This window comes from Barbus barbus, assembly GCF_936440315.1.
Source record: "Barbus barbus genome assembly, chromosome: 42".
Lineage (NCBI taxonomy): Eukaryota > Metazoa > Chordata > Actinopteri > Cypriniformes > Cyprinidae > Barbus > Barbus barbus.
This window is the reverse complement of record NC_136720.1, coordinates 2,868,411-2,893,646: the sequence shown is the minus strand read 5'-3', so window position 1 is coordinate 2,893,646 and position 25,236 is coordinate 2,868,411. Positions and strand designations below refer to the sequence as shown.

Below are 25,236 nucleotides of genomic sequence, written 5' to 3'. Positions count from 1 at the left end.
CAAAAAGTGTGACAATTAGCAAACTCCTGATGTACACATCTTGGCCTACAAGCCTGATTTTTTTAACGCGTGATTAACATATTTTCTGTTTGACCCGTGGCCCAAACCGTAGTTGGATAAATGGAGATGCGCAGTGTTGCCAACTTCGCAACATTGCAGACCCCTTTAGTGACTTTTTTCCCTTCAAAAAAGCACCCAAAGCTTATTTAGTTTGTGAGAATTGCCGGTACAGGTCTTGCTCTCCCAGCGCACACACACCTCTCTCTCTCTCTGCGTCTGCTCAGTTTCTGTTCAGCACGCGGCACAGAGGAGCAGTGCTTTAATTAATTTAAACACAGATATTATGTTGCTTCTCTAATTTTACATGCAAGTATAGCCGAAAACACAGCACAGCTAGTGTCTTTATCTTATGTGTATTCGATTTCATCAGACGACGGTGTGATTATCATGTTTTGTTTGTGCAGATTAACATCTGGGAAGTGAGAGCTGGTTATGTTGTCTTAATGGATCGCGTTTCAGTCACTATTTCATATTCATTCCATTGTCTGACAACAGAAACAGTCAAATATACCAATGAAAACAGTTTTATTGAGAATTTAGCTTCATCAAAATACAGTATGTGGGCACAGAGAGGGAAACAAATGTAAGTATAGCTGCAAGCAGCGATCATCGGGGTTCGAGCCTTAACCCTCTGGGGTCTGAGGGTGTTTTGGGGGCCTGGAGACGTTTTGACATGCCCTGACATTTGTGCTTTTTTCAGTTGGTTATAAATATATAGATGGCTAAAGTCTAACAACACTGTAAACAGCACAAACTGGGCTATAATAATGTGTTAGCAGCATTTATGTACATGATTTTGTTTTTGAGAAAGAACGTTTATGCGTTGTTAGTGAAAAACTAAAATTTTGAAGTCCCTGAAATAAGGCCATAAAACACATACAGAACATTTGTTCACAAGATTGAGAACTGGATCTTGTACCCTAGTGTTTTTGTTTGTTTACTTGCTCACAGAAAACAATATATTGATTAAAATTTCCTAAGACACTTTTTGAGTAGAAAGGTCTATGCGAGAAGGTGTCAACCTTCACATTCACATCTGAGAAGACAAAGGCCCGCATACTGAGCCATTCAGTCAGGTATGTGACTTGAGAGGGAAGAGTTACAAGAAAGAATATGAGGACAAAATAAATGTATATATTTTTTGTTTGTAGTTTATTAAGAATATATTTAGCTATCACACAAAACTTGAGATTCACCTGCGAGTGCAGTTTATTAGGAACAATCAAAGCTGACTTTTTAGCATCATCATTCCAGTCACATGATCCTTCAGAAATCATTCTAATATTCTGATATGCTGCTCAAAAAACGTTTATTATTATTATGTTGAAAAGAGCTATATATACTGACTCCAAGCTTTTGAATGGTATAGTGTGTATTGTTACACTTAGAGTAAGACTGGAGTAATGATGCTGAAAATGTAGCTTTGATCACAGGAATAAATTACATTTTAAAATATATTCAAATAGAAAGCAGTTATTTTAAATAGTAAAAATATTTCACAATATTACTGCTTTAGCAAATTCAACTATGTATTTTGGATCAAATAAATGCAAGCTTGGTGAGCAGAAGAGAATTCTTTACAAAAACATCTTTCTGTTCAAAAAGTTTGGACTGCTAGTGTGTCATTCCTGCAACAGATTCTGTCCAACAAGTGAAACAAGTAAATCATACCTGATATTTACGTGTTTTATTTAAGTGTTTCTGCTTCTTTCCATGGATTCAAGAAGAAAAAAACATAATCAGTAGTCAAGGATCTTGTTTTACCATAGAATATCAGTGTAGTTGAACATCAGATGTTGGTACAGCGTTGGTAAGAAAGTCATCAGGATTCATCTGTGGTGCAGGTATCTAATTCAATAAAATACAAACAACCAAAAAAAAACATTTGTGAGCATGTTAATATCAGGAGCATCTGTGTGTGTGTGTGTGTGTGTGTATATATATGTTTGTAGCCATAGACTCACGCATGCTTTGTACTATCGAAAAAAAATTAAAGACATTTTATATCTGAGAAACTAATCATTATTGTTTAGCACTTCATTAAAATCTATTTTTGAAGAGAGTAGTCTAGGCTATTAACAATAAACATGTTCTAAACATACTTACACTCATAGCATTGATCATATTAGCCCTTAAATACATACCTCGGGTCTTTAGCGACCCGGGACGTCGTTAACTACCCTCTCCCTCCTTAATTTTTTTAAGTTAGATATCAGCTTTCTTAGTATTCCTCAATTTATTCATTATAAACAATATAACAATAAAAATATAATACAATTTAAAAGAATGTCTGTTTTCTGTTTAATTTTTCATAAAAAGTGTATAGGGTTGCTAGAGACCCGAGGTGTGTATTAGTGTAAGTATATTTTTTCTGCACAAAAATATTCAAATATTTGATGACTCAATACGTGCAATTCACCTTTATCCCTCGGGGTGGCAGTGTTTGATAGACAATAATGACGTGATGTTTCACTCCTAATAACCGCAGGCTTAAAACAAAAGAATATCATCAGCAAAAATTTAACTGGTTTGAATGGCTATACTGCAGAGCAATTACTGTATGCCATAAAATATAAATGTCACTGTCATTTGATGGTGGATGTGGTACATAAGCTGTCAGCGATCAAACTATCGATTTTGAAGTCACCGAAAATGGTAGTTTTGCGAATATGTTTGAGATTGCGAATATGAGGCAGATGCTGAATGTACTGTGGAAGTGCGCTCTGACGAGGACTGCGATGGTACAATAATCTGCTCAAATTGAACCCTTCTAAGTTTCAAAAGGTAACGAAATATGCTTTATTTTATTCTTCTGTAATGGTTCTTAAAATATGAAGAGAATTTTTTTGCTATTGCAGCAGTTTAGGATCCATCCATGCTGAATATATAGGTCCGGGTTGCTAAAGACCCGAATATGTAAGAGTGATTGGTGAAACATTCATGCATTTAAGGGTTAAAGTATACATTTATATTACTTTTATTGTTTTATATAGAGCATGAAAACATCATCGCGCCGCAAGAAATTTAAATACAATGAATTGCCTATCATATTCAAAATGTTTTACTCAATTTCAAACATTGTAGTCAGGAACTATAGTTTGGGAAAAACCCAACTATGATTTTGTTGTCATATAGCCATACTGAACATCATGTAGGATTTTATAGTAGCCTATGATATGATTCTGTAGCCATAGACTCATGCATGCTTTGTACTATAAAGGATGTACTTTGTACTATAAATAAGGACATTTTATATCTGAGAAACGAATTGTTATTGTTTAGCACGCTATTAAAATATGTTTGTGAACAGATTATTAATAATAAACATGGTGTAAACATTCTTAGATGCGTAGCATTCATCATGTTGTAGTTTGAGAACAACCCAACAAGTAAATGTGTTCAAGATTGTCACAATAACACGTTGACTAATGCAAAAAAAGAAGCATTACTTACTCATCAGATTGATCTCTTCTTGATGAAATCTTGTTCTTCTTTTGAGGGAAATTCTGCCTTATTCCTCTCAGTCTTCTTCCAGAAACGAACAGTAGCCACGATGAACAATCTCCTCACGCTTTGTTTGTGTTGGGCGTCTCCATGTGCGCGTGTCTCACGTGGATATTTACATATGAACGGCGCAAGCCGCGAGTTAGACGGGAAAGACTGAACATCGTGTTGGTTTCATACGGATTACTTTATCACAGCATATTTGTTTTCGATATGACTTAATTTAAAAGTAGACACTTCAAGCTTTTTATAGATATAACTCCCATGTCTGTGTGTTGAGTATTTTCTGAGTTACAGTTCATTTTAATGATGCGTTTCTAAAAGCAGTTCGCGGAGACGGAGAAGGCAGAGAGCCCACCCTGTTTGTTTTCTTTATTCTTCAAAAGCACAAAGGTCATAGTTGTTATTATGAGTGTATAGAAATAAAAGTAGACCCCTTACAGATTCAAATGGTGTATTGCTCTTATCTGTACAATCAAAAATGGCAGAGTAATTCAAGCTCATTTCGGCCTTATCAGGAAAATCTGCCACAAAACGCGTATCCGCGTTTGTCGACCCCAGGAGGATAAAAGAAGTCCTGGTAGGAATGCACATGTCTTCACAGAAACTGATGTATGAATTTACAGTCTGTGAGCTTGTCCAGAGCATTGGCATCAGCTTCAGAAATACTCCAGTCGGTGCAGTCGAAACAGGCTTGTAAATCCCACTCTGTTTCATTTGGTCCATCGCTTTACAGTCCTTAGTACAGGTTTACTGATTTCAGTTTTTGCTTGTAAGTCGGTGTAAGATGAACCTAACAGTGACCAGAGAACCCCAAAGCTGCCTGTGGGACAGAGTGATATACATCCTTTATTTTTGTGTAACAGTGATCCAATATATTACCGTCTCTGGTGGGACATGTTACGTGCTGTCTGTATTTTGGCAGTTCACGAGAGAGATTTGCTTTATTAAAGGGGTCATATGATACAACTTCAAGTTGTCCTTTCTCTTTGGAGTGTTACAAGTTGTTTGTGCATAGATTAAAAAATATTTTCAGTCCCTTTTAATGAGACTAAATAAAATTGTAGAAGATAAAATACAGACTACACAGGTCACTGTGTGATAGTGACATTTGATTGCCAAACTAATGTCTTGAACTGTTCCTGTGTGTGTTTTTAGATTGTCTGGCTGTATGGTGACAGAGGAAGGCTGTCGTTATATATCTTCAGCTCTGAGTTTAAAACCCTCACATCTGATAGAGCTGGATTTGAGCTACAATCACCCAGCAGAATCAGGAGTCAAGCTGCTCTCTGATACACTAACCCATCCAAACTGCTCACTGGACAAACTCAAGTATGTCACACTGCTGCGTGTAATCATTTCTATGGCCAATATTTGTTCTTTTCCACATTTTTTATCTTTGTGTATTTTGAAGATTGTGCCTTATATTTTCTTATTATTATTATTATTATTAATTTTCCCCCCATTATAACTAGTATGGGTGAAGGAGGAGAATTCAGGATTACTGCAGGACTACGTAAATGTACGTTCACACACACACACACACACACATTCACCCACCCACCTTGATATTATGTTTGTGATTGCTGTTGTTATAAATGTCTCTCTTCTTGTGTTCAGATGCCTGTGATCTTACATTGGATCCAAACACAGCAAACACTCATCTCATTCTCTCTGAGAATAATAGAAAAGTGACACGGGTGGTAGAGTATCAGTCATATCCTGATCATCCAGACAGATTTGATGTGTATGCTCAGGTTCTGTGTCGAGAGAGTCTGTCTGGACGCTGTTACTGGGAGATTGAATGGAGTCAATATGCTGGAATATCAGTGACATATAAGGGAATAAGCAGGAAAGGTTGGAGTCGTGACTGTGAGTTTGGATATGATAAAAATTCCTGGAGTTTGATCTGCTCTGATGACACATTCATTGCTTTTCATAGGTATAAGTTAAATGTCATACGTGTCCCTTCAGAGTCCTCTAACAGAATAGGAGTGTATGTGGACATGTCGGCTGGCACTCTGTCCTTCTACAGCGTCTCTGACACACACACACTCACACACTTACACACATTCAACAACACGTTCACAGAGTCTCTTTATGCTGGATTTGGGTTTGGGTTTTATCATTTGAACTCCTCAGTGTCTCTACATCAAGCTGAAAAGTCTGTAAGCAACAAAGACAGAAACCTCTCTCACACACACACCTGAAAAAATACTCTCACTTTATATAGCTTTTAAAAATGCATATACACTAAAGTATGTGTGTAGTCCTGTTGACATTGTGATATTGGCTAGCCCTATAAATACGAAATGTCCTGATCAGTTATCACTTGGAAACAGTGATGATGAACCAGGTAAAATAGATATTCATTTTGACGATCTCCTTATTGAAGGACTTCAGAAGGAATGGAGACACAAGGTCAAAAAACAAGCGAAAATGGAATGGCGCCACCGGACACAGGAGGGAGCTGGAACATCAGAAGATCATACATTTAAGATGAAAACTATAATAAGATTGAGAAAACAGGAAACATTGAATAAGAAAATAATGATTGTTGAGAGAAATGGTCGAGTACAATAATTTTAATCTTGAGTTACAAACCTTGCGATTTCACTTTTTTAACGTTAGTGTGTAATGTTGCTGTTTGAGCATAAACAATATCTGCAAAGTTGCAGCGTTGAAAGTTCAATGAAAAACAGAGATATCGTCTTTTAAAATTCTGGAAGTTTAATGCCTACAAAAATGGCTGGTAAGGGACTACAACGAACTACTTCCTGGGTCCGATACGTCACAAACCCAGATAAACCCCGCCCCCGGGAACATGTAATTAGTGTGAAGACCAAAGAGTGTAAAGACCATCGACTCTACCGTGCGACTCCACCGGGCAGGGACACCGGCAAGGGATAGTAGTATCGCTTTTTATTTCATTTTTTCATTTATATGTTTATTATTGAAATGTTGTTATATGCATGTGTCAATTTTATTTAATTTCTTTATTTTCTTAAATATGTGGGTATATAGTATTTATAGATTTGTAACTTTTTAGTTTTAGTTACTTTTTCTTATTTGTAAGTCGCTTTGGACAAAAGCGTCTGCTAAATGACAAAAGTAAAAGTAAGTAAGTAAAGTAAACCACTGTCGGTAAACAATCCTCCGTGCCATCTGCAGATGCCAACTAAAGCTCTATCATACAAAAAGCCATATGTTCAAGATTCAAGATTTTTATTCGTCACATACACGTATGGGCAGCTTGCATGTTTTGGAAGGTACTTTGAATGCTGAAAGGTTTATAAAGGTCTTAGAGCAACATATGCTCCCCTCCAGATGATGTCAGATGATTTCAGGGAACGCCTTGTGTATTTCAGCAGGACAATGCAAAACCACATACTGCAGCTATTACAACAGCATGGCTTCGTAGTAGAAGAGTACGGGTGCTGAATTGGCCTGCCTGCAGTCCAGATATTTCACCTATAGAGAACATTTGGTGCATCATTAACCGGAAAATACGTCAAAGACAACCACAAACTCTTCAGCAGCTGGAAACCTCTATCAAGAATTGGACCAAATTCCAACACCTAAACTCCAGAAACTCAACCTCGATGCCCAGACGTCTTCAAACTGTTTTGAAAAGAAGAGGAGATGATACGCCATGGCATGCCCCTGTCCCAACTATTTTGAGACCTGCTAATTTTGTGCATAAAATTTTAAAATTTCTCAGTTTAAACATTTTTGTTATCTAAATTCTATTGTGAATAAAATATCGGCTCATGTGATTTGAAATTCTTTTAGTATTCATTTTATTCAAATTTAAAAAACCAACATTTCCGGAATTTGGTTTGTACCATCGCATCATACAGCTGCGTCTTTAATGGACGCTCTGTCACATAGTTATGTGCATCCTGCCAATGTAAATTGTCCTGTCAGTCATCTTGTCACAGTTCATTTCCTCCGCATTTAAATTAGAGGTAACTTCCTACCATATCAGAGAGAAAGGAAGCACATCGATCTGCAAGCCATGGGTTATTTATATTTCTGAACTGAATCTTTTGCCAAAGCGCAATGGGTTGTGGACAGTGGTGGAGGTAACGAATTACAACTACTCACGTTACTGTAATTGAGTAGTTTTTTCGGGTACTTGTACTTTTTTGAGGATATTTTTAAAGCTGTACTTTTACTTGTACTGAAGTACAAATTAAGTTAAATAATCTACTTTTGTTACTCTTAAAATCACTTAATTACTGAGTACGCCCACAATCTGAACTGATATTCAAACATTTCATGAAATTTCAGTAGCCAATAAAGATATCCTGTAATGTAAAAGACGTAATATTTAGTTTAAGTTAGCTCAAAGGGAATCATTTATGATTTTATAGGGATTTGAACAGAATCACTGTTTCACGGCTGATCACTGAGGCGGCAGCGATTCATTGACCAAGCCATATAACATCAACTCTGCACTGGATATTAAAATCCAAAATATAGTGAGAACACTATTTAATAGCACAGTAACAAGATCGGCAGATTAAGACGCTAACTTGTAAGCACAAAACACAAGATACTTCTCTTTTCAATATAAATCAGATTTTATTTATATAAACCTAAGACATAAACTAATCTAACACATGAACACAAGCATTCACACGTTGCAGAAAGAGAGAAGGTGAGGAAAGGATGAGTTTAAGAGAATTAAAATGTCAAATCCCAAGTTTACAGCAATATGCGTTATTGCATAGACCTGAACAACCATCAATCACTTATTTAATCCTTGCTTTGAGTTTCTCAATGAGGCTAAAATGTATATTAAATGCACCGACTCTGCAAAAGACTGGAGATTACTTGCTTGCTTTGCCTTTGAGTTAAGGGGTTCCCTTGTGTCATTGTCATTGCAGGAAAGGGGGTTCCCTGAAGTTGCTGATTGGTTGAGAGTTCAGTAGTCGTTGAAGTGACGTCTTGGGAAGCCAATGGAGTTGTGGCTGGTAGAAGTTTTGAGGCGGTCACAGACTCGAGTTGAACTCGGAGACGAGGCGTGGTGGCAAAACTTAACGGAGTACACGAAACTCGCAACAGAAAAGAAATTAAAGTAAAAGAATAAAGGGATGTAAAGAGACTAGGTGGGTTTTCTTCTCATTGTGGTAGCAATGAACAAAAAACACTTTAAATAGGGCCTTGACATCCCGGACAAATAAAATGTGCCTCCAAACTTGGCCTGTTTATGCAGTCCCAGTGGTACCAGCCGTTGCAAGAGTCACATGCAATCTAAACAATATAAGATTTACAACACATGAATGAATATGGTAGTGCAACTTTAAAATACACTGTAGTGTTTATATATAATAATATAAATAATCTAACATACCCAAGTGTCTGCCTTGTCTGGTGTGTGGGGATATTGTTATCCAGGCACAGGTTATCCAGGTTCTTTGGAAGGTAATCAAGGTGACATTATATTCTTTATCACATGTAATACATCATCCCTTTTTAATATAATGAAGAAAAACCTGATTAATTCAAAAGGCATAGACCCAGGTCTTCACCCATCTGTGCAATGTTTACGTCTATGCATGAGAAGGTCAAGTCTTCCCCCAGAAGAAGTGCTTCTGCAAACTAGAAAATAAACAAGAATAATGCAATTATAAAAACAATTTACAGCTACTTACCTTACACACAAACACCCCACATGAAGTGGCATCTGGTTGTAGGCTGTGTGGTAACACATTTCCATGTGGCACCCTTGAAACCCTTTTTGTCCATTTTAAATCCTTTTTGTTGAAGAAAGTACAACTTATAAACCATTATCTGATGAGGGTTCTTAATTTCTCACCTAACAGCCTTAAGGCAGTAGTCAACTTTCCTGCTGCCTTCTCCACAGGAGTTTAAATAAATGATCTTTCCTTCCCGAGGATATTTTACCTGGCAAGACATTGAATTTAACTTTCAATCTTAAAGGAAAAAATCCACTCTCTTATAGTGTAATAGAATAACAGACATCATAGAGTGAAGCAAACCAGCAGTGTCCAGTGGTCACCCACCAGCAAATCATATACCTGCAGATTCATCTATGAGTACACAGACAATTACAGATGAAACATGAAAATTTATGATAATCATATCAAAATAAGCAAGCTTGTTTACCTTCTTCGTTTCAATGGCCTTGCCATTCCACAGATTTGTCATTTGAAATGAATCGATGACAAATGCCTTTCCTGCATACCTGTTTACTATGCCAGTGATGAATTATGATGAAGTCCAAATGAGTTATTAGGAATTGTGTGAAGACTCGCTCACCTCACTCTCAAGCTTCTCCCCAGGTTGGAGGCGCTCAAGATCCCAGGTAAATATTTTATATAGACCTACAGTGGGTACGGAAAGTATTCAGACCCCCTTAAATATTTCACACTGTTATATTGCAGCCATTTGCTAAAATCATTTAAGTTCACTTTTTTTCCTCATTAATGTACACACAGCACCCCATATTGACAGAAAAACACAGAATTGTTGACATTTTTGCAGATTTATTAAAAAAGAAAAACTGAAATATCACATGGTCCTAAGTATTCAGACCCTTTGCTGTGACACTCATATATTTAACTCAGGTGCTGTCCATTTCTTATGATCATCCTTGAGATGGTTCTACACCTTAATTTGAGTCCAATGTGTTTGATTATACTGACTGGACTTGATTAGGAAAGCCACACACCTGTCTATATAAGACCTTACAGCTCACAGTGCATGTCAGAGCAAATGAGAATCATGAGGTCAAAAGGAACGAGTTTCAACGAGTTACATTAATGAGGAAAAAAAATTTTCAAAGAGTGAAAAATTTAAGGGGGTCTGAATACTTTCCGTACCCACTGTATTTTGCTCCACAGTCTGCCTCCTACTTTTCCTGCCCAGATGTCTTGTAATACTGAAAATAGTTAAAAAAACAAAACAAAACAAAACAAAAACGCTAATGATAATAGAATGTTGTTCTCTTTACATAGGTTTTAAAAGGTGGATACATACAATCAGTGCAAGGCACAGCTGAGGAGGGCGCAGGTTGGGGGGCACCAGAGGAGGGTGCAGGCTGGGGGGCACTAGAGCAGGTGGTATGAGGGACTGAAATGTATGTGGTTGTGATGGGTGAGGTGACCTTGGGAGCTTTTGGTGGAAGATCTTCTAAAAAGTGTACCAGTTGATCAAGGTTACTCTGGGAAATACTTTGCCATGGTCATCCACAATGTCTATGCTTTTGCAATCAACTTTAGTGACAGTGTACGCGCCAAAGAAATCAGGATCCAATTTACCCCCCTTTCTCTGCTGACTTCTTTTGTTTTGCCTCAGGACTCTGTCCCCAACCTGCATGACAAAAGCCTCTCCTTGATCCGGTTTCCTTTCTTATTTGCACCTGTGCCATATTCTCCTGAACAATGTGGTACAACATGTCCTGCAATTTAATCCATTCAGAAATGCACTCCTCTGGAATCATTTCCTCCACACTTTCATTGATCTACAGTAAAGAGTACAATTGTGCTTACACAGTGAAAAAAATACTGCAATAGAAAAAATTACAAATATTTAACTATACGGCCTACCTCATAGGTGTCTGGTACCTAGCCCAGACACATTTCATGACCAAATAGCAGAAAGTATGGGGAAAATGTTGTTGTTAGCTGCTTTTTTGTTCGCAGACCAAACATCGTGGCCTCCAAATAATCAGCCCACGAGCTTGGCCTATTATCTACCAACTTGCTCAAACATCTGTAAAACGAAAAAAAAGGAAATGTCCAGAGTTTGGCACACACCCAAACAGTACAGATCAACACAAATCTCATTTACAAATAAGTAGTAAGAATCAGTTATTTCCTTATTTGGAAGAACAATTAATGGAATAAAAGACAAATAAAAAGTAAAGCACTAACTTTATTTACATAGTCTTTTAGGGGCACCAAATTTGTCGAACAATTTTACTATGCAGGCTGTTACCTCCTCTGTGCTTTTGGTTCTCAGTGGGAAAGCCTCACAGCACTTTGTGAAGTAATCTACCATCACGCAGATATACTGGTAGCCTTCTTTCGTTGGTGTGAGTTTTAGCACTAAATCCATCCCCACAATATCCCAAGGCTGTGCCACCTAATAAACGTTCATGTTTACTATATAAAATTGCTGTAACAAAAATATTCCTTGTGTTTTTCATAAAAACACGAATTACCACGATAGGGGTATATTCTGTTGGGTTCTTCAGAGAACATTGCTTTTTTTGACAAGCAGCACAGTGTTTGACCTAAAATATATTATCAAAATCAGTTTTGATGGAATAATAGATGAAAACATGACGAAGGATTCACATATTAAACTCACCCACTTTTTTATGTCCGCAGACATAGCAGGCCAATAAAAGCACCTACTGGGCTGCTGTGGAGCTCTTCAAAAATTTCTTGGGCACTTTTTTTCGTGCTGACCAGTTTTGCCAAAGTACCATCTTTTTTAATATAATACAAAGCTTCATCTAAAAAGTATAAAAATCATTATAAACAACCAGTGAAGCCACTAAATCCAGGTGTACATTTTACACTACTTACTTTAAAAATGAAGCTTTTAGCCCTTCTTATAAATATGAATTTGTCTTGTCTGAAAGTCCCCCTGAGGTATCTTTCCAAATTTTTTAAGGTCTGTGCTTTGAATTTAGCCTCATCCATCTTCAACACTTCAACATCTAATAAATGAGTCTTATATATAATTGGTCATTACATGGAATTGTGCACCACTGGTCTCTGTCATCTAGCTATTCAGTCAATAGAATAGAATAGAAATAGAGGGGGGGGGGGGGGGGGGGTAGAACATGTGGTCCGTCGGTGATTAAAGGGGTAGGTTATATTGTCTTCTCTATACTGCTGTCTTTATTGTATTCATAAATGCTAAATAGCCACATAATGACTTTATTTTTTATCATCACACCATGTGTATAACCACATGGAACACTGTGTTAAGAATGTTTATATTTAAATATATTACAAAAACATGAACTTATTACTAAAGTTGTGCTGATGTTATATAAGCTACCAACTGAGCAAACACCACAGAATGATCACAACTGAAACTTTATTATGTCAACAACAGCAAAGATACATTTATATCAGTTATTAACAGTTTAAAGATTGTCAAAATAAATTAGGTACATAAAAATGTTTGTTGGCTCAGTAAGTTTATCCTGTATCCTCAGGCACATCAACAAATTAATAGCTGTAATAATTAAACATAACATACGACACAATCTACAAACTATTTTGCCTAAATTAACAGTAGCCTGAATACCTGCTGAACTTCACACTTTGAAGCATTTCTTATTCTGAAAACAGTCAATATTTTCAGTGGCGCCTTAACACGAAACAGGAAACTCGTGAATATTCATGAAGCAACGCCCAGCGTCACTGGTGGAGTCGATGGTCTTTACACGAGGGCTGCTGCGGTATAATAACCTTTTTTATACCCGTCTAACAAATCACTATTTGAATTGAGCTGAACCCACTGTCCTGTTTATCACTAAAATGGCCAAGCAAGTGCAGACACTGACAAGATACGCGATACAGTATGAGACCAAACGATTTCAGCAAGTCTTATTTCGCCAATAAATCACTTCTGAATTCTTCAGGCATTTAAATGTGTATTTGTGTATTTTAGACAGCAGCGTGATGACAGGACTTTTATTTTGGTGTTGTGATGTGACGTCATCAGACTGCGCCGCTCCCTGCAACAGTTGTGGTTCGGCTGAAGGAAGGTTTGTGTGGTTTTTAAGCATTTAAAGTGTTTAAATCAATGCAAAAAATCAGGAAATGTAATAGTTTTGACAAGCAACGTAAAGTGGGTTAATTATGGATGAAGTAAACGTAGTGATACTTTATCTAACATGAATAAACTTTATTTTTATGAGTAAACCGCACTCTTACGTGAATAACAGAGAAGCTGCGTCTCGTTTCGCTCCCTATGAAGTGACTACAGTTGTGTGATGTAGTGATGCAGATTATAGTGAAGCTGTAGTGACCAAATTATAGTGAAGCTGTAGTGACCCAGATTATAGTGAAGATATAAACTGGGTCACTACAGTTGTGTGATGTAGTGACCCAAATTATAGTGAAGCTGTAGTGACCCATATTATAGTGAAGATATAAACTGGGTCACTACAGTTGTGTGATGTAGTGACCCAAATTATAGTGAAGCTGTAGAGACCCAGATTATAGTGAAGATATAAACTGGGTCACTACAGTTGTGTGATGTAGTGATGCAGATTATAGTGAAGCTGTAGTGACCCAAATTATAGTGAAGATATAAACTGGGTCACTACAGTTGTGTGATGTAGTGATGCAGATTATAGTGAAGCTGTAGTGACCCAGATTATAGTGAAGATATAAACTGGGTCACTACAGTTGTGTGATGTAGTGATGCAGATTATAGTGAAGCTGTAGTGACCCAAATTATAGTGAAGATATAAACTGGGTCACTACAGTTGTGTGATGTAGTGATGCAGATTATAGTGAAGCTGTAGTGACCCAGATTATAGTGAAGATATAAACTGGGTCACTACAGTTGTGTGATGTAGTGATGCAGATTATAGTGAAGCTGTAGTGACCCAAATTATAGTGAAGATATAAACTGGGTCACTACAGTTGTGTGATGTAGTGACCCAAATTATAGTGAAGCTGTAGTGACCCATATTATAGTGAAGATATAAACTGGGTCACTACAGTTGTGTGATGCAGATTATAGTGAAGATGAGTTCACTCATAATAACACAGGGTTGCCAACTTCAGAAAAGAGAAATAAGGGACGCACCTCCTGTGTTTATGATGTGCTTTTTTAGCTATAAACTTGGATTTATCTGATCATTATAATGCGTTTTGACTGCTTTAATATTCACAGTTTATTAAAATCTTATTTCAGACATGAAATTGTGTTTGTGAAGAATACACATGTCAGCATTAGAGTAATCTCTGCCACCTTCCCCAACAGAACATATTAATAATCAATTATTTTAAATTTGATTATTATTGTTAGTCGTTTTGTTTTGTTTTTTGGACCGTTTTGCAGCTGTTACCTGGATGGGACGAATTGTTTATTTATTGTAATTAATTTGCTTAAATTAGGGCTACATTTATTTGTCCCATTTTTAGCTAAATAATTGTTTTTGTTTTTTACTTTTTAAAACGCCAAATTGTATATGACATTTTTGATTATTTACTATGTATATATTTATGATTAATATAAATGATACATTAATCAATCTATTATAATGTCTAGAAATATAATAATTATGGCAACCAAACTCTGATAATGTATGGAATATTATATTAACAGACTACATTTATATTTATGCATTTAGCAGATGCTTTTATCCAAAGTGACTTACATTGCATTCAAGTTACAGTTTTTACATTTTATCAGCTCTTATCAGACTATCCAAATTTTAATAAAACTATCTATACACTGAAGCACAGATGTGTCTGTCACTTTAGAAAATATGAAAATTCGGTCATAATTAACCCAGGTTGTTCTAAACCTGCATAAAGTTATTTTTCTTCTGAACACAAAAGAAGATACTTATGTGGGAAACTAAACAGCTGCTGGTCCTCAGTAACTTAAATAAAATAAATACTATCAGAGTTATTGGGGACCAGAGACTCTTTTATTACCCGCATTCTTCAAAGTATTTTTTTTATGTTCAAGAAAAGAAAGAAATGATTACAGGTTTGGAACATCTCATGGGTGTGTAAACCATGACACATTTTTAATTTTTGGGTGAACTGTCCCTTTAAGTCACAGTTCACCGTGAGCAACTGAAATGCTTCTCTGCAAACTGAGCGTTCATTATTAGTTACTGGACAGACCCATTGATAACTTGCCCATTCAGCCGGGCGATTCTTTATCTCACAAAACAGTTGGCAACTCTAATTGATGTTTTTTGTCTCCTCGTGGTGATTTAAGGCCATTAACTCTCTCTGAGTCACTTAGCAGTGCAGTAACTAGGGAGCTGATTGAGAGACTTTCTTCTTAAACAGGACAAAGTGTTCAAACACACAGAAAACCTCCTGCTGAAGCGACTGAGATCCACGTGACACTGTAATAAATATGGAGTTTATTAAAGAAGAGACTGAAGACATAAGGATTGAAGAAGCATTCAGAGTCAAACATGAAGATACTGAGGAACAAACAGGTTGGTTTTCATTCTCAAACTCTGTCATTTGATCCTTATTAAAATATCCCTCTATACTGAAATTAAATATTTATTTGTTTGATTTTATTGGTCCTCATGCTGAGTCAAAATGACTATTTTTGGCAAGTGACTTTATAAATCTTAAAAGAGCTAAAACGTCCTAAATGACTGTAAAGAACAGGGAGAAAATTGGATTTGTGTCAGATCCACGTCATGAGCAACACATTTTAAAGAGACAGCACTCCTTTTATGCTGAATTCGAGACTTTGGTCTCATCCACACAAAGCCAGAGCTTTCCATATCCGATTATTTTTCTTCTGTAAGCATGGCTTCATCTCAAGAACAGGGATGGGCATTTTTGGCAATTTCTTATTTTGATCATCAATAGGTTTCAAAAACAAGTAATTGAGTGCTCGCGGGGCCGTCATGGAGATAATGAAAATGAATGATAAAAATATAAATGACATGAAAACATGAACACAGTTATATTATGATTACAATGCAGCAATATTATTAAAAAAAGAAGCATTGGAATAGCTGCCTGAGGTGAAGCTGATTGACTTTATGCCAATAAACTGAAGCCCATTCTATGACACATCCTATGATATTAATCAGATAACGTAGCTATATAACAGATGTAACATTACAACTTATATCTGCACAAAAGCATGGAAATGCCTATGATGTGCATTCATGGCAGCGAGCTGAAACAAGCAGACAATTTACTATAGATTTCACATTCTATAAAGTCCTCATTATAATGCTTATGGCAGATTTGTGCTATATTTTCATCTACATTATCAAGTGATTCCTGAAATTGCCTGCGCATTTTAAACGCATACAAAGTACGAAAACAATTTTAATTGAAGTATGCCTACTGTTGAACAAATATGACGAAAAAAAGCACTACAGCATTATTATAATGTCACTATTTTTGAAAAATAAACATCTAAAAGCAATAAGACCGTCTCTCATAACTCAGTTAATATCGGGCATTGCATTTGAGCATGAAACTGAACACTGGTAATAAATGTAAATATCTCAACGCATCCTATATTAGATTAATCAGATACTCGATCACTGTTGCACATCCCTACTCAAGAAATATCTGCATACACACGAAACCACCTCAAAACGATGTAGTATACATTAAAGTTAATTACAATAAAATGTAAATATTCAGAATAATTCAGTCACCATATAAAAATGACCTTGTTACAATTTTTACAGATGTTACAGTTTTTGATAATGGACATAAATTCACATCTGCATCCTAACTCAAGCTACAACAACAGTTAACTCAAGCTACTGTCAAATTAGCATCTCTAAGGAAGAAGAAAATGTCATATTAATATTGCAGCCTGGACTGTAAACTGTGCTGAAGATGCATGTCATCAAAGTCAGGCAACACATACCTGTTTCAGGATTTGAAACAATCTCTCATTAGAACATGCAGAAAATAAGAAATTCATTTTTCTATTAAGATATTTATTTTGTTCAGGAAAAATGACTGGAGAAGTTTGAAGAATTCAAATATGTGAAGTGTTTGTCATGTTCTGACCATAAACAATAGTTTAAAATCACAATCAATGGTTTGGATTTTACAACTTTCACTTCGGAGCAAAAATCTGCCTTTAAACTTGAAAGAAATTTTAATTTTTAATTTTTTTTTGGTGATATCTACCGATATCGACTGATTTAAAAAAAAAGATAATCGTGATAATTTATTTTTGCCATATTGCCCAGCCCTAATTATTACGGAAGCTCTAAGCGGCCATGCATTATTATAATTTTTCTGTCTTGTTTTCTCGTGATCACGACTTAATTTTCGCGTGATCTCGACATAACGAAAGTTGTTTTGTGGTTATCTGGACATAACGAAAGTTGTTGATCTCAACCTAAAAACCGTTTTCTCACGACGTAATTGTAGCTATTGTGAGAAAATCAGGGTCGCTATATTGTCTTCGACGATACAGTTGCAGACCCGACAGCCTCCTTCTCAAGTGTCGAACACTTATGTGTAAGTCGTCAATCACTGACAGACACAGAGCTAAAATGGCCGAGTATGAATATGCATGACAAGTATTCTATCATGGATCAATGTAGTCGGTTACACACACAACACCTTCAATATTTGGGATGGTACTTATACCATATTTTTTATTTTTATTATTTCAGTTTGAGTGAGTCCCTGATCAAAGTAAAAGCGAATACGATCATCCATGATGCTGCGATGATGCTGCTTCTATAGCATTTTCTCATGCCGAAGACACAGAGAAAATTAAGTCGTGATAACGACAAAACAAGGCCGCTTAGAACTTCCGTAAATTATAGCTTGCATTTTGCACATTATGCAATTACAGTTTTAACATTGGTCATCGTGGAGCTTCAGGTAATAATGTAGCTGTATATGTAAGGAATAATTCACGACGGGCGACAATTATTCCGCTTATACTACGGTTGCCACACCTCAAGACATCGATCAGATGATATATTTCAAGGGATTCGTCCGGTTTTTCTACTTAAATCGCTATTGTGAGTAGGATTATTTCTTCCGCATCTCATCCAAAACGTCATTTTAAAGCTGGCAATGGAGGCTTGAGCCGTTGATAGCAGACTAATGCAGTTAATAATGAAGTTATTAGAAAGAGAGCGAGAGAGACAGAGACACAGAGAGAGAGAGAGAGAGAGAGAGAGCTTGTATGAATTAGGCTACCTCTGTGTGTCCCTCAACAGTGTTCTGAAGCACCGTCTCTAAACTGTAAGTCTGCTTTAAGATGCAGCGCTGTTATTACCTCGCTAGTGAGAAATGTCATGTGTAGCCTTTAAGTTGCTACACTAGGCTAACTGATAAAATCGTCAGGGCAGCGCTGACAACGATGCGAAGTGATATGGAACTGTAATGCGGTCAAGAGAGCTGCCTGGAACTACGTTCGCCGTGCGTTTCCCTGAAAATAATTGCACACCTCAGAACGTTCGTCAGCCAATCAGATTCAAGCATTCAACGGCCCCGTAGTATATATATATATATGAACCCCAAGACCCGTGTCCCGTCCTGTTCCGTCTCATTCCGTCACACTGATGGTACTCAAAAGATTTTTCCAAGGTTGGCAGGTCTGAATTATGTGAAGGCCTTATGTTAGGATTGTTAAAAGTTCACTCTTTTTATTTAAGTCTATTAAATGTTAAAAATCATGGCTTTAATGTTGGATGGCTATAATTAATGGCTAAAATTGGAAAGAAAATGTATTTAATAGAAACATCAGTTGCAGTATTGGTATCAATGATACTGGTCTTCATTCAAAATAGGCTACTTAGAAAAAAGATGCCTTGAAACATATATATATATATATATACGGAATGCAAGAGTGGATGTCTGTTTATCATAGCAGAGACTACAAAATAATGCTTCACGAAAAATAAAGTGCAGGGGATGAACTAATGACAAGGAAGCACAAAAATGAAGTGCAGTAAATGATAATAAATACAAACAAGATTTCCTTGTTAGTCGCCAGCAACACTTAAAACCAGTGTTGCTTACGTATGTAGTAGAATTTCCAAGAAGAGTTTTCTTTTACATTCTCATCTCTCTTTCTGCAGTCTTTCATCAAATCTTCCTCTTGCTGCTTCTCTCTCCTCCACCATCATATAAGACGTTTTTTTATATAGCGCTTTTCCAGGAAAAATAAAGTGCAGATGCAGGAGCTGCGTTGCGCTTTCATGACGTGTCACGTGACGCCAAAGGTTTGTGGACATCACGCAAGTTACGTTGCTACGTAGGCCTTCATATTGTAACCTTATCAAAGAACCTAATATTTAATATAAGCTATAGGGAATTGCACGCAACATACATGGTTTTTTTTTTTTTTTAATGCCCCGCAAATAAAGTGACAATTTCTTTACCCGACCCGTGGGTTATTAGACGACCCACGCATCGCTAGTATACGCACAGTATTGGATTTGGATCCGGCAGAAAAGGGTAGTATCGGAGCCAATATGAATACGGAGTATGTGGGATGATGGACAACAGTGGAGTCAAAAGAAAATGGTGATGGGTGAAAAGATCAAGGTGGAGCCGAGGAATCCGAGCACCTAGGCTGAGCTCATGACTGGGAAGCTGGGAGGAGCCAGGGAGCTGGATGGAAGGATGATGGAGATTTGGATGACTTCCAATGGCTGAGCAACAGGAATTAAGATGCTGAGCAGAACCAGCAGAGACGAAAGACTGGGTGGTACCAGCAGAGATAAAAAAAAAGAGGCTGAGCGAGACCAGTGGAGATGAAGGCAGGGGGGTGGTCCGTTCTAGAGTGTGTAGATTCATGAGTGCTAGCTTTGTGACCACTGGATTTGGGAGGTCTGGGAACACAGAGACTACCAGATTGGGGTCAGTGGACTAAGGCCAAGGGGTTCTGGAAGGGCAGTAATGGACTGGACTCTCTTGGGAGACTGGATTGATAGAAGCAGGGTCCCTCCTTTATGTCATCCACAATGAAACGCTGTACATTTGGTGCTTGCCCATGCTCATAAGGAAGCTGAAATCATGAAATTTTTCTTATCAAAGTGATAAAATGTTGTGTTGCTAAAATGAGTACACTCTCCTGAAAATTACTAAGTAAAAACAAATGTGTATAGGTATAAGGCTGTTTTTGATCAACAGGTAAGCATATTGAACCAAAACTGTTAAAGACAAGTAATTTCCTGACAATTAAAAGTGTTATATAGCGCACTGAATCATACTCAGACTTCAGTGGAACTACTTGAGAGAGAACTGCCAGGTGACTTATTTCTTAGCATTAAAGAGGACAGTGTTACAAGAGGAATATCAAATTATTGTTTTAAGTGTCAAAATATAGCAGAAGTAGCATTGTCATTAAAAAAAACAATGGACTGGTGACAAGGATCCTGAAATAATCAGGTCTTCACTTTAAGTTTTCATTTAGTGATGAGTGAATTTTTGCTAGAAAAAGAGCAGGAGAAATAACACGCAAGTGTCTCCGAGCCGGTAAAAGCTATGAAAAGAGTGAGACTTTATTTCACAGAGTATGACGCAGCCTGCAGAAGTGACATGCATCGTTCCTGTCACCACTAGAATTATCTACAGAAGCCAAAGCAAAATAAACTCATTTAACCTCTTCCCTCCCTGCATAACTGAGTATTCTTTCAGCATGACAATGAAGAAGTTTCACCTTGGGAGAATTAATATCTTCAGTGGACATATATTTCACTCAATCGTAACACTCTTGAGCAGCTGTGGGGGATTCTGTAGAGACGAGCTGAGCAAAACTCCCCATTAAAGACCAGAGCATTCAAGGAGGTCGTCCTCCAGGAGTTAAACAGGACAGAAAATTTGTCATGAACTTGTACACTCAGTGCCAAGAGGGTCAGAGCAGTATACTTAAAGTTCTGGAGGACATACTAAGTACTAGAATATTATACATTTGCTGAATTAAATCTAGGGTGTACTCATATCTGCAATCCTTCATTTAAACAAAATTGGCTAATTTACATATTTTACAGAAAATAATGGCATATATTTTGTCGATTTTATTAAGTATATGTTTAATACATTTCTATTTTACTATCTTTCCATGAACAATATTAGCGATCATTAAGAAAATACATCTTTTATGTTTATTCAGTGTACTCATTTATGCTGTGCACTGTATACTGTGTATTGCTAGTTTATGTATGTGTGTGTGTAGCCTGAAAAATGTGGTGACTTACCCGTTGAATCCGACGATAGATCGTAGGAACTGCCAGCCATCTCTCAATCTTCATCGTCGTCATCGAATATTAATTTGTTTACATGAAAGAAGTAAGAAGGTAGTATGTAACGTTAGAGCTATAAGGTCGCATAAATGAACATGATAAACAATAACATAAATCAAAGCCTGAGGCTAACTAACAATCTTGTAAAACTAAAATACACCAGGCTAGTTATCAGCTAATGCAAAATAGAAAGAATGTTTCCCTTACATATGCTGTTTAAAACTGTGTTCATGGACGTCACAATAGGTCTCTGGCCAAGTATTTCGTCCATTTGGTCAAAAAACTTCAATTTTACTTTCCCTCTCCCACCAGCACCGCTTTTGCAAAGTTTTCTCTTCTCTGAAAGATATTTTTGTTTTCAGTGCTTTCCATTTGGACCGCAAGATTTGCCACGGCTTGACAAAGCCCTTCTCTTTCATGTCTGCTTCCAAGTTTTGGTAAATGGTAGCATTTCTCTGTTGCTTTGAATCTAATATTCTCGTAATTGTTTTTATCTTTAATTAGTTTAACAAAGAACTCAGTCTCATCTTCGGTCCACACAGACCGCGCCATCTTTAAAGAATGATCATATGACTTTTTACGTATAATTGCAAAAAAACCCGTTTCCATTGCACTTTTGCAAATTATTCCTTTTTCGTATTGCCTGAAAAACCACCTCATGCGAGCGTAAAAACGTTTTTGCGATATATGGGCTTTTTCGCTAAATTGACGTGTTTCCATTAGGCGTATTTTCAATTCGCAATTTGAAGGGTAATGGAAACGCGCCTTTTGATAATTTACACTGCGCGATTGTCACTCGCGTGAACGAGCACCGATTTCGGGCATTTATCAAAACCTGTTGGCGAGTGAAAAATCTGGATAAAATCGTGCAGTGAGAACTTGGCATAAGACCAGGAGTGACTAGTCTATAATATCCCAGTTTTGTTGGAAAATGTTCGTTTTAATGTCTGTTGCTTTAAGCCATTAAAGTGGCACTAACCTGTATTTGTCTTTTTTCACTTTAGACCTGATGGTACTGAAAGAAGAGAGGCAAGAACTGACAAAGATAGAAGAGAAAGATCAATACGAGAGACTTGACTTCATGAATGTGGAAACAACTTCATCCCCAAAAAAAGTTCAGACGGAATCTAACAGTTACTTAACCTGCCATCAATGTGGAAAGAGTTTCAAGAAAAAATACAACCTTCAAATGCACATGAATGCTTACAAATGCCATCAGTGTGGAAAGAGATTCACATGTAAAGAAAACGTTAAACGCCACATGAATAGTCACACGGGAATTAAGTCTTTCGTATGCCAACTGTGTGGAGCATGTTTAGCACATAAACAAAGTCTTGATTCCCATATGAAACGTCACACTGGAGAGAAGCCATTCACATGTGATCACTGTGGAATGAGTTTCAGACATAAAGTATCCTTTGATTACCACACGAAGAGAAAACAGCCAGGAGAGAGCGGTTTTACATGTAATCGGTGTGGAGAGAGTTTCACTTGCAGAGGAAACCTCAGAACTCATATGAGACTTCACACTGGAGAGAATCCTTTTACATGCAATGTGTGTGGGAAAAGCTTCACATATAAATCACCCTTTAATACCCACATGAGAACTCATACTGGAGAGAGGCCGTTTGCCTGCAAACTGTGTGGGAAGAGCTTCTCATGCAAAGCATCTCTTCAGATTCACTTGGTCATTCACACTGGAGAGAAGCCGTTTCCATGTGATCAGTGTGGAAAGTGTTTCAGACAAAAAACAACCCTTGATGCACACATGAAATGTCACACTGGAGAGAGTCCTTACACCTGCACACAGTGTAGGAAGAGCTTCTCAAATAAATCAACCCTTAATGCCCACATGAGAAATCACACTGGAGAGAAGCCCTTCAACTGCAAAGTGTGTGGGAGGAGCTTCACACAAAAAGGAGCTCTTAAGATTCACATGAGAAATCACACAGGAGAGAAGCCTTTCATGTGTCCTCAGTGTGGAAAATGTTACGCGCAAGAAACAAACCTTACTTACCACATGAGGCTTCACTTAAAGGAGTATAAATGTCATCAGTGTGGACAGAGATTCCCAGACAAGAGACACCTTACCTGGCATGAAAGAATTCATTCTCAAAAGAGTTTCACGTGCCACGACTGTGGAAAGAGTTACAGATTTAAAGGACACTTTAAGAGTCACATGAGAATCCACACTGGAGAGAAACCCTTCACCTGCACTCATTGTGGAAAGAGTTTCAGTCAGAACGTAAGCCTTCAGATTCACACGAGGCTTCACACTGGAGAGAAACCTTTCACATGTCTTCAGTGTAAGAGGAGCTTCACATATAAAAGAGACCTGAACCGTCATTTGCAAACACATGGAAAGAAACTGCAGTGCTCTGCGAGTAGAAAGAGGCCTAGAAAAAGGAGCGGTTTGAAAAATCAAAAGCACGTTCGCTCTGGAGGAAGGCAGTTTAATTGTGATCGGTGTAATAAAACATTTCTTTTGCCATCACACTTACAGATACACCTGAAAAGTCATGCAGATGTGAAACCATATTTGTGTTCTTCATGTGGAAAGCGTTTTAAATGGCTCAGTAGTTTAAAACGGCACCAGAAAATGTGCATCTGTGTGAAACTAAAGCTACGTTCTCACCGCAGCCGAAAGTGCCCCAAATCTGATCATCCACCTTCATGACTATTTGCATTCTTCTCCTCTAGATAGACTCTTCTGCATCTTTAACCGCTGTGTATGTGACCATCTGCTTTGCTATAATTCAGTTGTTTATTCAGTATAATTCAATTTTGGTTTGTCGCAGGACACACCTTTGTGAATATGAATTTATAAATGACTTTTAATTGTGAAATTTGTGAGTGTCGTTATTGTTAGATTAGTTAATTGTAAAGTTCATTAGTTATGAAACTCAATTATGAAGGCAGGAAATAATGTCATTATTCAGCTTAATTCTTATCTGAGGGCCTGTTTCCACCTGGTCACTTCATGCATTTTCTCTGATCGGATAGCTCTCTGATTTTTTTAAACTGTTCCATTTACACTTGTCCATAAATGTGACTTCGCAAAATAGATACAGTGGCATGCGAAAGTTTGGGAACCCCTTGCAGAATCTGTGAAAATGTGGATAATTTTACCAAAATAAGAGAGATCATACAAAACGCATTTTATTTTTTATTTAGTACTGTCCTGAGTAAGATATTTTCCATAAAAGATGTTTACATATAGTCCACAAGACAAAAAAATAGCTGAAATTATTAAAATAACCCCCTTCAAAAGTTTGGGAACCCTTGGTTCTTAATACTGTGTGTGGTTAAGAGTTTCACACACAAACAAAGTCTTGATGTTCACATGAGAGTTCACACTGGAGAGAAACCATTCATGTGTGATCAGTGTGGAAAGAGTTCCTCAAACAAACACAATCTAGAGATGCACCTGAGAGTTCATTCTGGAGAAAAACCGTTCACGTGATCAGTGCGGAAAGAGATTCATGAAAAAAGCAAGTCTTAAGGTACACATGGGGAACCACACCGCTGGAGTGTGTACCCAGCATTAGTAATAATGTGCCCCTCCAGGCACAGTCATGACATAATGATCAATGTTGCCAACTGTCGCGAGACAAATAAGCAACCGCAGCTTCAAAAACAAGCCCAATATTATTTATTAGCAATAAATGAGCCTGCAACATATTAAACTGAAACCGCTCTTTTATTTGAAATGT

At 37.2% G+C, this 25,236-nt stretch overlaps 2 protein-coding genes across 2 annotated transcripts in view; both read left to right on the top strand.

Moving 5' to 3' along the window:
• Positions 1-6,393, top strand: part of LOC306861600 (NACHT, LRR and PYD domains-containing protein 3-like) — a 42,774-nt gene extending 36,381 nt beyond the window's left edge. The window contains exons 10-12 of the mRNA XM_079403972.1: positions 4,723-4,896; positions 5,040-5,086; positions 5,185-6,393. Coding sequence (XP_079260098.1) covers positions 4,723-4,896; positions 5,040-5,086; positions 5,185-5,774 — 811 coding nt within the window. The 3' untranslated portion in view covers positions 5,775-6,393. The remainder of the gene's footprint in view (positions 1-4,722; positions 4,897-5,039; positions 5,087-5,184) is intronic.
• Positions 6,394-22,546: 16,153 nt separating this feature from the next.
• Positions 22,547-24,360, top strand: LOC306861625 (uncharacterized protein). The gene has a single exon (XM_079404005.1). The coding sequence runs from the start codon at positions 22,605-22,607 to the stop codon at positions 24,198-24,200; it is 1,596 nt and encodes a 531-aa protein (XP_079260131.1). The 5' UTR covers positions 22,547-22,604; the 3' UTR covers positions 24,201-24,360.
• Positions 24,361-25,236: the final 876 nt, after the last annotated feature.

Bases quoted from the DNA above. Each gene is read 5' to 3' on its own strand.
- LOC306861625 (XM_079404005.1), top strand. From the start codon at position 22,605: ATGAATGTGGAAACAACTTCATCCCCAAAAAAAGTTCAGACGGAATCT.